Source organism: Egretta garzetta, unplaced genomic scaffold (assembly GCF_000687185.1).
Source record: "Egretta garzetta isolate BGI_Z169 unplaced genomic scaffold, ASM68718v1 scaffold434, whole genome shotgun sequence".
In the NCBI taxonomy this organism is placed as follows: domain Eukaryota; kingdom Metazoa; phylum Chordata; class Aves; order Pelecaniformes; family Ardeidae; genus Egretta; species Egretta garzetta.
The window spans coordinates 515061-533441 of NW_009259584.1; the positions used below are offsets into that span (position 1 = coordinate 515061).

Sequence of the window (18381 nt, forward strand, 5' to 3'; positions counted from 1 at the left end):
CAGCTTCATGGAGTTTGTCTTTCAGGGTATATAAGGCTCTAATTCTTAGTCAAATGTTTTACATTAAATGTGGTGATAAAATGAGATAGAGGTGGTACAGAAGTTGCAAGTATCTCTTGTATTGATAAATGCTAATGATGCCATTCACATAAGCAAAACAGTCCTGGATTATTTATAACTTCTGAAATTGTGTCTCACAAATACTATTTCAACAAGATTCCAAGTAATTTGGCTAAAAAATGGTTGCAGTCATTCATGGTCTGAAAGTAGACATTTCCATTTGTGCTTCTGGAGTACCCTCACGTGTAGAGAAGTTCTACTGAATTATTAAGGAAGAACTTTGTTGTACCATAACAGAATTGGTAATTAAAACACTTAGTTTCTCTTGTGGCTGCCATTATTTTTAGAATCTCATTACTTTCATTATACTTGAGAGATTTTGCAAGGTGCGGGGTCTTCTGCTTCTTTGTCTTGGATGATAAAAATACATGTGACTTGCAGAAAGCGCTTGGTAAATACTTCTGGGTCTTTTGAGACAAAAAGTACACTTTCCTGTAAGAGAATCATCAGTTGCCTGGACACTGCGTGTTTCAGAACTGTCCATCTACACCTGGGCTCATTTGCAGTCTTCTTCCCCTTCCTAATTGATGCACTCAGTTTACTGATTTCTCCCCTGCCCTTCTAAAATGATATAGCATATGCCGGTTTTTGGTTCTGTGCAGATACCAGTCTACTACTGCATATCTCTCAGAGACATTACACTTCCATTGTTTTAAGGAATAATCTATTTGATGTTATATTTATGTTAACATTTGTAATTTGAAATGGCTGGTAACTAGCCAGATCATTCTGCAATTTAGTGGAGCCTGTTAGAATCGAAATGATTCTTCAGAGAGCTGGGATTTATTTGAAGGGGGGGGAAAAACACTGCTTGTGAGTTAGTATGATGAAGCAGGTCTGCATTGCTTATGCAAATATTTTTTTTTTCCTTTTTGAATCTGCTTGTTTCTCTGTCCTTTTGTACAACAGCCGTGTACCTTAATACCACTTTTAAAGACTGGTAACAAATTTCTGGGACTGCATACTGTAAAATTAGGGAATGTCAGTTTTCAGAATGTCTCAAATCTTAATTTGGTTTCTTTGTGCTTGTTCATTGTGATGATTTTTAATTCACTACATTATATTCTACAGGGTCTTTACTTATTCAGGCTCAGGGAGAGATCTGGCCCCAGTGCAGCTTCAGGCTTATGTATTGAAAGAGACTGTTGTCTGTAAAAACTGTTTAACCTGTAGATGTTGAGGGTATGTAGAGAGTGGGGGAGAAGATTGCAGGGAAAAAAAATGGTTTCATGGGTAAGCTAGTCAGACGAAAAGTGCCCTTGAGGATTGGATTCTGTTCCTCTCTCTGCCACAGAATTCCTATGTGATGCTAGGCAAGTCGTTTAAACAAAACTTTTCCCAAGTGGTGACTAATTGATTTGAGTGCTCTGCAATTCTGGTTGCATAATTTGAGATACTAGGGGCTTATATGCAGAAATGCTGAGGGTTTGCAGCTGCAGCTGAAGTCGATTAAAGTCTGTGCCCTGAATGTATGGAATGTTGTTTGATACCGAGCACTTGGAAAAAATCATATCTGAGATAAAATTAGTGGTGAAGATTTTATCTTGATCTGGGCCTCGTTTTGCAATCTATAAAAAAAGGAAAGTAATGCATGCTTTTCTGTTAAGGTATTACAATGGTGAATAATATTATTGATGAACTCGGATGCCATTGTGATGGGCTTCAAAACAAATAACCACGGCTTCCAAATGTGTTTGAACAGCATGCAGCTAAGAGCAGATGAGGCCACACATGAACAAATGTGTGGAGAAAAATCTGAATAGCTGCTCACTGGGTAAGCAGTCATCTTCTGTATGTTGCATAAAGACAGAGTGGCAGGAGTAACAACGGCAGATTGGATTGTAGTTCCTTTTCAGGGAACACCAAGTTCTTCCCAAATCTCCTTTACCTGTTCAGAATACTCATTACTGTCTGTAGCATGTATTATCTTTATCGTATTTCTGTTATCCCTTAATTTTTAAACTGTAAGTTTATATCTTGGATTTAATTAAAACTCAAATCTTGTCTTTTAACAATCTCAATTTTTTTAACAATAGCTTTTCTTGCTAGTTTAAAAAAAAAAAGACCTCTCTTGATTCAAAGAACAAAAATAGAACTTGACCAAAAATTTTTATCTTTTTGGTCTGTTTGCCAACAGTGTGCTCTTTGCCAACATTGCCACAGGGTATACAGCTTCCACTGCTGGCATCTGCCTAAAGCTGGCTCAGGGTTTGTGTGGGACTAATTGGAGAGGAGAGCTAGATGAGGAAACGGACTAATTTTAGTCCCTTTCTTCCTGTTTCCTCAGTTTATTCAACCTGCAGTAAACATTTCTTTTATTTTGGCCAGTGGCACCTACTGTGACTGATTTTTTCAGAAATAGTTTTGCAATATTTCTGCCACCACTGTTTCATGTATGGGCCTTTTCCTTCCAAAAAAAGACAAATTATGAGACAAAGAAATTGCGTCTGATGGAATCCTTTTTTGTTTCTGGGATTTGATTCCGTGGCTGGGGTTATGAGACAAAGGGAAATGCAGCTTTGGCCTATTATTGATACTTGTAGGATTGTCAGTAACAGAATGCTTTTTTCTATTGCAGACTTGCCGTTGTAGTTCTTTCTCCTCTGTCTGTGTCAAACGTTACCTACTAAATACATTCTTGCTTGTTTGTTGATCTTTCTTTCAGTCTTGACTTCGTAACTTGAAAACTTGGGGGAGAACTCACGTTAGGATTTATCTTTGCTTCATTTAAGTCCCATGATCACAAAACTTTTCCTGTAGCTTTTGCATTTGAAATATTCTACATTTGTCAGTGTTTCTACTTGAGGCAGTAGGACCACAGTTTTATCTTCCGACTTTCACTGTTATCTTTGATGCTGATAATCCTGTAATCCCATGTTGAGAGGCAAGTAAATGAATTAGTAATAGCCACTATCTTCTGCAGTCAGTTGGCTGAAACAGATTTCTGGTAGCATAGTTAATGGTGTGTAACCTGTGCCAAGTTTTTATTGCTGCTCACTCAACTGCTGATTCTTCTTTTTCACAGGCATAGAAAAAGGCATGCTTTCCCCCTTTATTTTGGTCTTTTCTCCTTTTGCAGTGTTCGTCTTGCTACCAGCTCCGCTCACCCAACTTTGTAGTTCCTGCAGTTGGCTATTGCTGTCTGTCCTGCTCTGTACTGCTTCCAGATTGAGGAGCTATCCTTAAAATTCAGGTGTCGGAAGAAAATTCCTCTTATCTGTTACTTCTGCTTACAATGGTGGGAAAATGAAAATGGGGATGTAGGAAGCAAGAGATCTCTTCTCAGCTGTCCAGTTCCAACTCTGCTGTTGTGACTTGAAAGTAGGTCTGTGTGGGTGGATGAGAGATGATAGGAGGCAAATACACTTCATACAACTGCTGCTTTTTCACATCAGTGGCTGAAAAACTGACCTTACATTTGCCCCTTTACTTATTTTTCTCTTAGGAGCAGGGAGCATTTCCCAATCTGTTTCACTTGTGACTTCAGGGGGAATATTGGGTAAGAGCTATTATTTTGCCTCTCTCAGCCCTCTGATGATGACAGGCTATTTAGCTTACCAGCAAAAAAGGCTTGTTTTTGCTGAATTATTTTTATGTCTGTATAAGGAGAGAAGCAGGCACATAAATGTGTTTGATACCCACTGCCTTCTATAGCGATGAGGTGGTTGGGTGTCACACTCGCCTAACTGAAGAACACTTAAAGTAGATTGGGAGAAGTGTTTACTTCACACTCATCTTCCCAGCTTTTCCTCCTTGTGTAGACCTGCCCTCTGTCTCTTCTAGACTTGTCTGGGTTTTCAAAGTGTCTGGTTCAGCTGCAGCCTTGCTGTGGATATTGCTGTAAGAGCAGAAGCTTGGCACATCCCGCCTCTACCAGCTGATCCCTAGGCTGCTTCTGTAGGGGAATGCCCCGTTGTGAGGGTCTCCCAGTTTGGGTAGAGTCTTGTCTTCTGGCTCTTTCAGGCCAAGAGGGAGGCAGTTTATGGATCAGTATGAATCTCTCCCCTCCTTCCCTGATACAAACGATGCCTCCAGGGTAGTACTGGAAGAGCAGAGCAGTAACTGCTTGCAGAGAACGGCTCTGTGAAATGCAGGGAAGTGATCTTTCTGCCTCTCCTTGGGCCCGCGTGGTTCAGCTCAAACGTTTTGATTTGAAAAACATAGAGGGCAATTCAGGGAACAGTGTGCCACTGTCCCCACAGCTGCCATAAATCTTGAGAGGTAATTATCTTCCTTAAGGATTATTTGGCTCATTCTCACTAGAAGTAATGTCAGATAAGCATTTCTAGTACCATAATGCCAGTTTTCCATACAAACTTGCTAGTGAATGGGAAGGGCTGTCTTCAAGTCAGTTCCATCACAAGTCATTGCATATACATGTCTTTTTTAATATGGGCACGATTTTTAAAATTTAATTTTATTTAGCTTTCAGTTGCTTATAAATTAATTTTCGGTTTGAATTTTAATTGATGGTTCCTAATGCTAAATTTGGTTTCTTTATCCAGGTACCTTTGAACATTGACTGACTAATTTATGGCTCGTACAGACTCTGGCAGGTTTTGCAAATAGTCTTTTGCGGTGTTAGTGTCCCCTGCCTTCCTCCCTGGCCCGTTACCAGATTTGCCGTGGTTTATGCCATCAAACTGTGAGCTGAGGTGGTCAGGCAATGCTCAGGCTTTCGTTAGGAGTGTGCTAACTTTTAGCAAAGTGGTGGGCTGTAGTAATAGGCAATCTGTTAAGCTTATTGGAGTTTAACATAGATGTTTGTAAAGTTTTAGGCTGGGATGTGTCTTACACGCAGAAATTTTGCTGACGCTGACATCTGTACTACAGAGAGTGATGGAGGGCATTTCTATATTCTTTCAAGGAGGCTATGTACTAACTCAGCAGTGAATTACTATATAGGTAGTGGCATGTTACAACCTCCCTGAGGTCTTCTGAGTCCCGAGGTAGTAATAGCTCATTAAAATGGTAGTTAATGAGTATAAAGGGATCATTATGCGACTCTCCTACATGACGGGTAGGGCTAAATCATAACTAGTTCTGTAGAAAGTATTCTAAATAAAGAAGGAAGGAATTTGATAAATGCTGCTGGTAGTTCTTTATAAACCTAGCTATTGAAAGCAATGCATTTGAAAAAACTCTCATAGAAGTGCATTTTGAATAAATTAATAAAGGTTTGTAAATGTATTTTAGGGTTTTCAGAGGCATTAGTATCCTATATAATCTCGAAGGTACCTTAACATAGTCTGTAATGAAGTATCTTTGTTTAAAAATCTGCAGCGTTTTGCCATTTGTAATCAGGGGGGTTTGAAGTTTAAAAAAACCCAAACACAACAAGAACAACAAACCCAAGACTTTTTGTTTCCTAATTACTGAAATTTGTTCTTTTAAGATCTCAAAATTTTTAGACATTTTCTGTTCTATATGCCAAAAATAAACGGTGGAACAATTTCTCCTTGAGGGAGGAGGAGAGTAACATTCCCTAATATGATTTTGTTCATGGAAAACATAACCACCTCACACATGAGATCCCCTTTTTTATGCCTTTCATTTAACTATGGTTATTTTCTGGAGAAAGGTATTAAGGTTTTATCCAAACTGAACAATGTGGATTTTGTAGCAGTGAGATGAAAAACCTCTTCATCTCAGTAAATGCTTCATGTCTTCTTCCAGGCTCTAGAAGGACAAACAAACAAATGAAAGACTGCAGGTACACCTAGATCTCAAAGCTCAAGTTCAGTGGACAGGGCTATTTTTAAGCATCCTTAAACTAAGAAAAATAACATTGCTTCTGCAAAATGAGTCCTTCAGAAATATTATAGTATGGTACCAGAAGCTAGGTAAATAATAGGAAAAGGAGGGTGGAAGCAAATATAAAATACATTAAATAAATATATTTGTAAAAATATATAAATATAGTGTAAACATATAATAAATATATATATGATTTTGAGAGAGGTGCTCCTGCTTTCTGTCATAAATGAAGAAATTATAACTGCTGTGTCTGGACATGGTTTACTGCAGTGGCTCTACCGTATCCTTATTTAGGCGATTTTGTGCAGGAATTAAGTATGTATTTATAATAAATGAAACACAGAGCATTTTTAAAGGAATGGTTTAATTTTAAAAAAGTTTTAATGATATTTGTAGAAATTTCTGCTTGCTTTTCTTGTTCAGTTTAATCCTTATTTTCATCTGACATTCTCAGAGAACCTTGCTGATAATATTTGTTCCGTATTATCTTTCAAGGCTAAAGCTGGTAACGGATGGAGAAAGTATTCTAAACTCAAATTATGTGGATGACTTCTTAGCAATTTAGTTCCTGTGAGTATGTTGCAGGATCAGGAATTTTGTAGGTAATATTTTTATCTGAGAGCTGTAGACTGGAAATCTCTGATGCAATAGGCAGATTTTCAAGAGAACTCCCTAGAAGCAACTTTATTTAGCCTATAAGGGAATACACACAGATATGTATAAAAATATATACATCTGTCTATATTATAAAAATATATATAACACATTATGTAAATATGTAAACAATAGATGTAATATATAAAATGGAATCAAAATAAATATGTAATAGCATTCCTGGAAAAAACATGCAAAATAAATAAAGGATACACATTCATCCCTTCCTTTTGAACTACCAGAATGAAAAATTAAATGGAAATAAACTACAAAAGTAAGCAGGCTTTCAAATTAGTCAGTATTGGCTTAAATAACGTCCTCAGTTGTTTGATAGCTTTTCTCCATTCTGAATTTGAAGACTAATTCTAAAAATATTGATAGTTGGTGAGTGTTCTCTGCATCTCAGAGACAAAGCTCACGTTACATCTTAACTTACGGTTATACATGACAGTGTCCTCAGGCAATCTAATTTTTCCTAAATAATCAGTTTCTGAAAATCTAAGTAAAAACGGTAAAAGGCTAAGATCGTTTCAACAGAAGAAAAAAAAATCACATATAAATACTGTTGTTCAAATTGGTCAAGAAAACCTAAGCCCGTGTAATTGTGCACATGTGCTGAGGAGAACACTTTTTTTGGTTTCTCAAGCATGAGGCAGCAGAATTTTCATTCATTTGGCATGCTAGGCTGAAAACAGAGTCTTCTTTCATTTGACACACTCCCCTGGAAACAAACATGCCAATGAAGGGATTGTGCCAGTTATCAGAAGCTCACAGGAATACATTGTGCTGGTTTGTATTCATTTTCATTTCATGAATTGCTTTAAAACTTAGCAACATAAAAAAGCATTAAAACACCTTTTTAGCATTATTTTTAGTTCCTACGTATTTCCCTGCTGTGCTGTTATTCAGTTTAAATCAACGGAATGTTGCGAGACACATGGCTCCGTTTGCGGCAGAGCAGATCTCCCTTCCTGCCCGGGTATACTTGGAGCGTTCATCTGTAGAGAAGCAGCAAATTTGAGTTTAACTCATTTTACATCCTTGAAAAAGATGAGTATCTTAGGACGAAGTTCAATAAAAATAAAGAGTGAATTGAACAGAGGTTATGCAGCAAGAAATTTAAGCCAAAACTCAGCTGGCATCTGTTAACTATAAAAGATCACAGATAATGCTTGGTCTTCTGGGAGACACTTGCTTTTCTTTCCTAGAGTTATATTCTTCAGGATTGCCAGCAGTTCCTTCCCACCTCTGGAATTTGCTACAAGACCCTATTTCCCTCATAGCTGTTTTTCCAAGTGCAAACTTGGCAAACTGAGGTGTACTTCTTGGAACTAATCTGGTCATGGGAGCTTAAATTAGGACCAGGTTGCAGTGGATGCGTGTGAAGCAAATATGGGAGTGGTATTTTAATCAAGTTTGATATGGGTGAAGATTCATTTATTTCCTGGTCTTGCGCTGTTGCTGCTGTTAGAGGAGCAACCATGTTAGATATGGGTATGTCTGCTTTATGTAGCTGTTGCTTTTCCTTCTGGTGCTACTGAGTATTTTTGTGTGCAGAAACAGCATGCAAGTGTGACTTTTTTTTTTTTTTAAATTATTATTTTTTAAAGGGAAATTCCTTCCCAAAAAGGTGTTTGAAGAGACAGGGGTGCTCGTGATTGTGCACAGAAGATATGTATTGTGATCTAGTTAGCGGTGTCCCTGCTCCTGCAGGGGGGTTGGACTAGATGACCTCTAGGGGTCCCTTCCAACCCCAAACATTCTATGATTCTATGATTTAAGGCTATTGGTATTGATGGTGGGAATTCTTTTGTTTGTTTCTAAGAGAGTGTAATTTACTTTCCTTAAAAAAAAGAAAAAAAAAAAGAAAAGGTACACATTCTACAGCGAATGCAAGCCGTTGAATTACACAGTTTTGGTGGTAAGCTTCCAGAGTCAGAATGGCCTTCAAGCAGGTTAAAGAGGTATGTGTCAGCCTATGCTGAACCAAAGTGGGGGTGAGAACTGGGTTGGAAAGAAGGGTCACACCTGTATGGTTTCCATCATAAGAATTACCGAGAGGGGTTGTGGAGCAACAGTGGTTGCTGTTCTGTCCCCATATGAGAATGAGCCACTTAAGAGGGGTCACACTGTGCTCCTTGAGGTTGCTCAAGGAATGAGGACTGTGGATATTTAACCGTTGGCCTACAGTCATGTTTGTTTGGTCTCTGACACTTAGCATACTAGTTTTCTGTGGACTTCACATGAAAACAAGGAGGTAGAAAGTAGCAATGTTGACACAATGTTCACTAGACAGCTGTAGCTTCCCTCCAGTTATCTGCCCCTGCTTGTTTTGTGAATTTTTGTGGGACAGCCTGTGCATCCTGTGGTTTCAGATCACAGAAGAAAAATATGATTGTGAATTTACAAAGCTTACTTCTTGTTTCTTTTTCTGTACCATTCTGCTTCAGCTTGTATACCTGATGGGTACCAAAAGGAAAGCAGTGACTTATATCCCTTCTTTTACACAAAAATTCTGAATGGAGTATTTTGTTGAAGAAACCATATACATTTGAATTGCTTTTGAATAAAAAAAAAAAAACAAACCCACCCAAACATGTTAATGGAAGTTTGATTTATAATTTGGGAAGGCTGAAAAACGTCTCATGAAGGCCTGCCTGCATTGAGGTCATTTTCAGGTATAAGGTACGCACTGGAAATCCAGTCAGCTGGTGCTCTATACAGTTGTCACTTTTGGTTGCTGTATAGCTTCAGTACCACACGTAGTGGAAAAGTCTACACAGTTATTCAGCAGTACTGCAATGAAATAGATATACTGATGTCATTCTCTTTTCGCCCATTAACAAGTCATTGGACAAGCTGCAAGTGAATAGAAACGTGATTTCTATCCACATACTTGGTCCTCTGGACCACGTGCCTTCCCATTGCTAATAAAGATAATGCCACCTATTTGAAGGCATCAGCAGGCATATTTAAAACCCAAGATGAATTGAGCACATTTACTGCGTTAGAAGCAGTTGCTAAATTGTAAGTAACTAAGTCTTGTTGTATAACTGCATTGCACTCAAGGGAACAATTTAGGTTTTGAATTGTATATGTTGGTAAGTGAAAACTATGTAGACATTGATTATTTTTTTCCCCTTGACCTAATCACTGTTTGCCTATGGCAATATCTGATATGTTATGTGTTCACCATGAATTGTCTTGGGACCACAATGAGGCTTTTTTTTTTGGCTTCATTAGTAATCATAGTTACATTAGGAATAGAAGGCAATGTACTTGAACTGTACTACACCAGTTTTTCTCTTTATTGTAAAGGTGGAAGTGAACTCTGTAGGTGTGAGTCCCAATTTGTAAAGACAGAGGATGAGACCAGATTTGAATCTTTGTCAGTTTTCAGCAAGAATTTAATTTTAAAAAATATGGAAGGCAAATGCCTATTTAGACTGGAATTTTTTTTTGTTGTTGTGGAAAATTTCTTTGTTTCTCCTTAAGTATTTGTAGTCTAATGATAGAACTTTTCTTGGTAGTACTAGACAATATGAAAATGATGCTGAGTAAAATAAAACTTAGTAATGTGTTTTTTGTTGTCTGAAATGAACAAGCTGCCAAAAGTAAATGACATAAATAGTGAGAAGAATGTTTCCTCTTCTCCCCCACCCTGGGAATCTGACGCGTATCACCCTTTAGACAAAAATTAATAATTCCAACAGAACACCTTAAGAAATGTGTTTAATTTTCAACATCCTGTTGATTCCTTCAAAGGGTAATTTTGTTTGTGTGCTAAAATACTTAATTGTAGTGTAAGGGATTATGTGAAAAAGTGTAAAAGCTTGAACTTTTAACTTCTACGTAGAGGTCATTTAACTCGACACATGGATGCTGCTTGTTCAATAAAGTGTTAGCAATTAAAAAATTCCCACATGAATACTTGCATATTTGCATGCATAAGAGGCCGAACTGTGGCCTACCTAAATACAGACCTGCAGTTTGGTATTTCTGAGAACTAATTCTAGCACAAAACACCTTTTCCTCCATTGACTTGTCTACTATGTGCATTTTTTTCCAGCTATGCAGCTGTTCTTATTTTAGCTTAGAGCATTCATTTTGCATTATCTTTTAATATAAGTGCTTATATTATGCTTTATTTTTCAAAATATACATGATGGAGTATTGCCTTTTTTCCTCCAGAACAGCAGCGACTCTCATGAAAGCGGACTTAGATGCTGCATGTGGAAGCGTGTGCTGTTGTTGCAGTGAGAATAGTGCTCAACTTGTAAGAGCCTTTAACTGGAAACGAGTGTGTAAAGAGATGTTCAGTCTTGGAAATATGATGGGATGATACTGCTTTGAAAAGATAGTTATCAAGAAACAGGGTGATGCTTTTGATGTTTGCATCCACATGAGGGAGACAGCGTGACAGGCTCATTTGCCTTAATTGGTGGCAAAACTTGCCAACTTGAAGCACAGTGTTGGAGAAATCACTGAATGCAGTAGCTGTCTGTAACATTACTGCCTCCTTCTACTATTAACTGATATGCCTATACAGATTCTATTTTTCCCTCTTCAGATGTAACTCAGGTCGAGATTTCTGATTTGTAAATGAAGCCATCCACCATGTCTTCTGAGCTTTTTCTTTAAAACAAACAAAACCTTAGCATGGTTATGACTTTCTCTAATCTTTGGACTTCTCCCCTAATATGTAAAATATCTTTGTAGAAAACACTGACTCTTAACTCAGTGTTTTGTTGCTCAGCCTTTATGGAAATGTCAGTTAGATCTATATTAAAGTCCCTTAGAACAGCTGACTTCAGTATGGGTCTTTATTAGTAGCTTATTTAGGGTCGTACACTGCTAGCAAGTTCTGTAGTGATGAGAGGCTTTTCTCAAAAACCAACCACTTTTGTTCAAGGGCAGCTCCTAGAGGATCTGGAACCTTGCCTGAAGATGCCTAACATTACCTGTAGGTAGCATTAATTAGCGAAATGTTTGGAACATACAACATTTTCCTATGTTGTGTTTGATAGTATTGTGAAGACTCGGTTAGCAGGCAGACTTATTGTCGCTTTAGACATTTATATGGACCAGTTGTAATTAGATCATTTACAGCAACATCCCATATTTAATTACTTATTGGTATTATTGTCCCGTTTTCAGCCTTTTAGGGGCTTAATTACAATTAGCTGATACGTTCATAAAGATCACTTTCATGGTTTAGCTAAAACCATGGCCAGTAAACTATTTCCTGATTTTTATTTGCTATAGTAGTGTTGAAATATTATATTTTGTTTTGAAGACAAGCCCACATTGTTTATGAAGTGGCTGACTGGGTTGGTAGATGAGGAGAAACAAAACAATCTCTAAATTATTTCTGGTAACTAAGATGAACAGTCTGGTTTTGTAAATTTATACATTTTTGTTTCAACTTCTTAAGGCGAAGCAACATAAATATTTAAGCAACTTTATTCTTTCAGAGTTGACTTGGGATCTCTTGCTTTGCTTAAGCATGAACCAGATAAACTACCTTTTGTACTGATCTTTTCCACAAATAATCGCGCTGCTCCCAAATAAAACTAACATTTTAATTGTTCGGATACAGCTGAAAACACTGTAACTTTTTTTGCTTGTTTGTGGCTTGAAGTAATTGGAAGAATACTGTGGGACAACTCTTTAATATGTTTTTTACCAGGTTTTTAACTGTTCGTTGGGAGTGTTCCAAAAATAATACTGAGCACTTCTAAATGTGTGGTAGAGAAGGAATAAGCTGTGGTTTATCCCAAATACAGGGTCTGGAGGTACTCATTTCTTGAGGTTATCATGGTCTCAATCCCTAATTTTTAAAAGATTTATTTACTTTGCATTTTCATATTTATTCCATATAATTCTATTAAGTCTACATCTCAAATATTTAATGTTTCTTTATGCTTAGAACAGATAGTCACTGTCTCTTCCTTCCCCTTAACCAAGAGTTAAAAGTAAACCTATAAAACAATGGCAATGTGAAACAACTCTCTGGCAGTAATCAAGCTGGAAGCAAGCTGGTACGTAGCCAGAGGAATTCTGCCATGGTGTGCACATGCCTTAGAAGTAGCTGTTGAAAAATTTAAATATGAAAAAATGCATGTGCAATCTTTTCAGGAGAAATCTTCCCTGTGAGTAATAAAAGCACCTTCCTTTGTCAGAGAAGAGACTATGGAAACTTTGGTCTTGCATTAGGGGATAATACCAGCTTCCTTTAAATATAATTTCAAAGCCGAATTTTCTTAAATTCTACATTTTTTTCCTCACTTTATGCTTTTCCCCTTCCCCTCCTCCAGTACTTCTCTAATATTCACTCCTGGCCCAAACTTGTATACAGCATTATTATAGCCTCATGTTATAAAACTGAAAATTTTAAAATGAAAATAATGATTTGTAATAAAAAGCCTGACAGTCTAATTACAGTATTGCATTAATTATTATCTTATTTCAGCTCTGTTCCTCTCACAGCTAATTCAGATCTGGGTTTTGGTGGTTTTTAATCCCTATTGACACTGTAATTTTCAGAGAGAGAATATACTGGGGAACAATATATACAAAATCAAGAAATAAAAATTGTCAGCTAAACAGTAGATATCTAAAATGTTGCCTTGGACATGTTAGTAGTAGAATGCAAGTAGTCCTATTTAAATGTGATGCTTTGTGGGTCTTCTGGTGAGTGTAACACCTATATACTATATAAAACAACTCTTGAAATCTTCCATTTCTGAATATCTTTATAGTGTGTACTGAATAGCAGTCATTAATTCAGAAATTTATGCATTGTGCAGCTGAGTTGGTACATCATCGATGCATTTGCATTCTGAGTTTTATTTCTTCTCCCCAAATGTGTGCAATTCTTACAATGAATAAGGTATAGATTGATGTCAGTGCTACGGTATAGCTTCAAGACTGCAATTTGAAGCTACTTTAGAAAAATACAGTTCTTTAGACATGGTGAAGCTGAAGTTGAATGGAAGTCCTATTAGTGGTGAATTACATGTAAATATTAATAAGGGAAGAGTTCATAGCAAGGCCCGAGTTTGGGAAATTGAGCATGATAATTTGCTGAAAAGATGTCTGTCTTGAAGATATGCAGATGCAATAATTTTCAGTTTTTATTTGAACTTTTAAATGGTGCAGAAGGTGCCCGGGTTATTTTTTAAGCAAGAAAGTGTTTGGAAGTTTGGCAACTATCATTGTAATGGATGTATGGTAATGAAGGAAGTTAAGATGAAAGATGAATTGGACTGAATGACTGTTCAGTCATTTAGGCTAGGCTAGTTGCATGGTTTGGTTGTTAGACATCTCAAATTACATTGCCTTAGTTCCTGCGCTCGGTTGGCTGTCTTCACATCTTGGCAAAGTTCTGGGAATTAGTTTCTGACAGTTTGCTTTGTTTTCCTTTTTCAGGATGCTTCATCTGCAGACATTCGGAAAGCATATCGAAAGCTTTCACTAATTTTACACCCAGACAAGAATAAAGATGAAAATGCAGAAACACAGTTTAGGCAAGTAAGTGCAATGTGTGGCAATAAAAGTTTTAAGGAAAACAGAATTTTTTGTAATGATACTGTTTTAGTAAGAACAATTGTACACCTTTGAAATGGCTAACTTTGAATTACATTTTTCCTGATGTAGCTAGATTAAAAACAAGTACTTTTTGGGGAATTAACATGTTGAATAACTCAGATTTAGTATTTATCTGTATATCAAAAATAATTTGAACATAATACTTGTATTTTCCTCCTAAGAGTATAAGTCTGTTTTGCACTTTAGGTAAGACTGTTTATAAATAGTCTTTTCAAAAGCAGTAGGGAAAATTTCTGATCAGTTCTCAATTCAAGTCATATGTAGGCACAATTTAATTAATTCATTTTAGGTTTTGAATTTTTGCCTTTTGAATCTTTATGGTGAAACCATGAGACTGTTGTAATTAGCTCTACCTTTAAAAATATACTTCTGATGACTAAATACAGGCTGCTTAATTTCAGTAAGATCTTTAGGATGAAACAAATGATACCTTTTATTCTTAAGGTGTAACTGAAACAAGACTCAGTCTGACATACGTGAGGAGGGAAAAAAAGATCTTTTGTAGGGGTTGCTTGTTTGTGTATCTGATGACACTTTGTACATGAATATGTCACCGTTTCTTTTGCACACAAGAGTTTGCTTCCTAGTATTGCAGGGAAAAAGTGAAAACTAGCAAAGGGCATTAGTTGGCAAGCATAAAATATGATAGTACTATTCAAACTTTATAAACTAAATCCTAAAGTAAACTCTTTGTGTGGTTTTTTTTTTCTTTTTCTGTTTTTGTTTTAGTTGGTGGCTATCTATGAGATTTTAAAGGATGAAGAAAGGAGGCAGAGGTGAGTTAATTTGCACAGGTTCTCAAATCAAGCATTCATGCGAGTGATACTGTAGCTCTTCAGATTATTTTTTGCATAATTTAAGTTTATAATTCCTATGTAGCTGTCTACTTAAAGGTTGTTTGTAGCTTAAAGGAGAAGCTGGTGTGTATTTTTGTGTGATATACTGGTTATTCTCCTTTAAAACTAGTATTTGAAAGAACTTTGAAAGCGGGCTGTTATTTGGAGCAATTTTTTTAACACTTAACAAGAAAAAAGTAAGTTTAAAAGTTATTTTTATCATTGCTTGCTATATTAAAGCTGTGGTTGAAAGTATAGGCCACTGATTCCACTGTCAGTTATATCTCACTATATCAATAAAAGGTTTAGGGATTATTTCCAGCATATGTCATCTTCAACATTGTTTTCTGTTGCTTAGTTCATTGCTTTTTCTTTCAGATGTAACTGTAAACTTTGATACACGCAGCATAATTGTTTTTAAAATAAATTATAGTTGTCCTTGCTGCTTCAAGAGCAGGTCCAGCACTACCTGAGGGGGATAGGATTAAGAACTGAAAACCTGGGGCGGATCTGCTTTCTGGAAGACTGTTTTGAACTTTTTTTTTTTTTTCTTTTAAGGAGATGACCATTTAAACTAATGATTATCAAGAAAACTGGGACACTGAAAGATTTTTGCTTTTGGGTTGGGGTTTTAATAAATCATCTTTCATCTTACAAGTCTTTAAACATGGCTTCACAAGACATTTCTTGAAGGGTTTTTGGCTTTGTAGATGTCTTGGCAGGAGTCCAAGTTTTATAGTACAGGTTATCTACTTCTTTATAATCCCCTGTTGAAGTGTCAGGAAAACATACTTTACAGAAGTACTTTTGGAAATTTGTTTCGTTTTGGTTTTTTTTAATTTCACCTCTCACAAGATAATTTCATTGCAAAGTTCTACTCAAAGAAAGTTTAAAAAAAAAAAAGTTAGTTACGTGATTTCAGACCACTTGAAAAGCGAGTTATCCCTAAAATTTTCCCACCTTCTTGTTTATAACATTGTTTACATATACTTTGTGATATTGCCTCTCTGGAACTTAGTTCCAGCATGGAACTTCTAGGAATTTCCTTGCAGCTGTAACAGCAGCTTTTTGCATGGAACTGTGATGCAGTAGCTTTCCAATGTTATGTATTTAAGCCTTGTATACATTACAAATGTGACTAACTTACCCAACTTGTTTGTGAGAATATTGTTAATTAGTGCAGCACAGTGATTACAAATGAGAAGCTAAAGCAGCAGCAGATTGTTCTAGCTTAGATTGATTCCATTATCAATAACTTATGTTGTGCATTGACAATGTATTTTTCTTGCACAGTGTGGATATATGGTTGATATTGCTTCTGTAGCTGATTAAATATAAATGTAGTTGATTAAATAGTTTTTACCTTCAGAGAATTTTCTGGAAATAATATGCAGAGTTTAGAAAGAGCATGTAGAGTAGCAGAGCTATATGGTCTCATTGCTTGGAGAAAACCTTTATTGATTAGATTTATTACACGCTCTAATGATAAACTCTCAGTTGAGCTTTTAAATGGAGGGTGGTCTGTCCTGTATCCTGTAAGGCAGTGTTGTAGCATGTCTTTAAAACACGTCTTAAGTAAGTGTGCTAGGAACAGCTTCCCCTGTAATATTATTTCTGTTGTAAGGTAGCTCCTGGGTTTCTTGCAGTCGTACGGCAATGGAAAGGGGAGAGTTGTTGCTTTTGGGTATCTTCCTACTCTACATGTTGCTATTTGGCTATGAATTTGTGAGGTGATAGCCCTAGTGGAAGAGACTCAGTTTACTGTCATGCCCATGCACTGGGGAGAAGCTGAGCTGCACCCTTTGTCTCTCAGGGCTTATGAATTCAGTTTTATTCTGATTCCAGAGACACTTATTTGGGTCTGCTGTAACAAGGCTTTCTGCCAGATTTCCTCCCCTGCCTTGGCAGTACGGTGGTTTTTATTTTGAAAGTAACTCAAAGACCTGATGGGAAGAGATCAATTTCTTACAAATTAGTTGGTGAGGAATTCTGGCAGTTCAGCTGGGAATCCCTTCCCAACTGGACACCTAAATGGTTTGGGGTGTGGGATTACACCACCTCAAGAAGAGTGAGCTGCAGGCTTCTGCTTCTGTACAGTGAAATCAGCTGTACCTGCCTCTTACTGTTCATCCCAAAAGTGATGTAATCCAGACTTGGTCCTGGGGTGTGTTCAGAGAGTGGAACCAGTAAAGGCAGGAGTAAGGTCCTGCATTGTATGAGTGAGGGATTAACTCGTTTTGCAACAGTAAAACTGGGTCTAATTACACCCTTCCTCCATGCCTTGGTGAATGTCAGAGGTGTTAATTGTTTGTCTGCATGTACAGAATCAGCATTCCTAAAAGGCAGATCTGTTGGCCAGCTATATGTAATTGTTTTTCTAAAGCCTTTGTATTTTCGTATTTATCAGTGAATTTTTACTTTATCTGATGGCAGAAGCCTTTCTTAGAATATTATAGCTCTACTGACAACTATAATACAGGGCTTTATAATTAAAATGTGGTTTGCTTTTTTGAGAAAATTGTATAGTATACGAACAGTATTGGTAGTACTACAGAATATAGTAATATTACTGTGTTATTACTTTTCTCTTATACACTTTGATACATAATCAAAACATTCTAATATTCTAACATGAAACATACGTGGGACATTGTTTAATGTAGCAGTGTTTAACATTAAGTTAAACATACATGCAGCAGAACATAATATTTTATGGTTTGTATACACAAAGATGTGTGTGCGAAATTCTACAGAAAGTTTATCTTTAGAGTATGTAGAGATAGGTGCATTTTCTGAAATACTTTACTGAAGGGCATTTATTGGTAAATCAACTTATTGATAAATTTTATTAGTGTTTTATTATTTTCAATTTATGAAAAAGTAGGTAAGTTTCACATACTTCTATTACTTGTAATTAAGCAAAAATCTTAGGTTTTTATTTCATTGTTTGTTACCATTTTAAGGAGCTTTTTTTTACCTGCCAAGCTTATCCTCTGTAACAATGTGGGCTTGATTACAGGAAGCATTTGCAAAGGAATCAAGATGTACTTGTTTAGAGTAAGAAAGGTGTTTATCTTGGCTCTCATTATAATTAAATATCTGTATTCATAGGTATAAATTGTTCTGGTTGATGTTGCATCGGATGTCTTTGATACCTTGAGGAGAAAAGGCCCCCCAAATAAAATATGCCAGTGCAGTCTTCCTGTAGTTCAGAACAGATCTCATTCATTCAAGTTTATAGTATATAAACTATGTAAGATCTCTGAAATTATTTGCAATATGAAACGCAACGGCTCACTTAAAGGGAAGAGTAAATTCTAATTCTACTAAAATAGATGATATTGTAATTAGCTACTAGAGTTAATGGATTTTTTTTTTCTTGCAATGTAATTGATTCTACAAA

General features: G+C 36.5%; 1 protein-coding gene across 1 annotated transcript in view; it reads left to right on the plus strand.

Annotated features, from left to right (window-relative positions):
• The first annotated feature begins 13503 nt into the window (after positions 1 to 13503).
• Positions 13504 to 18381, plus strand: part of DNAJC1 (DnaJ heat shock protein family (Hsp40) member C1) — a 73433-nt gene continuing 68555 nt past the window's right edge. Inside the window, exons 1-3 of the mRNA XM_035893253.1 lie at positions 13504 to 13551; positions 13963 to 14064; positions 14872 to 14918. Of these exons, the coding sequence (XP_035749146.1) occupies positions 13504 to 13551; positions 13963 to 14064; positions 14872 to 14918 (197 nt within the window). The remainder of the gene's footprint in view (positions 13552 to 13962; positions 14065 to 14871; positions 14919 to 18381) is intronic.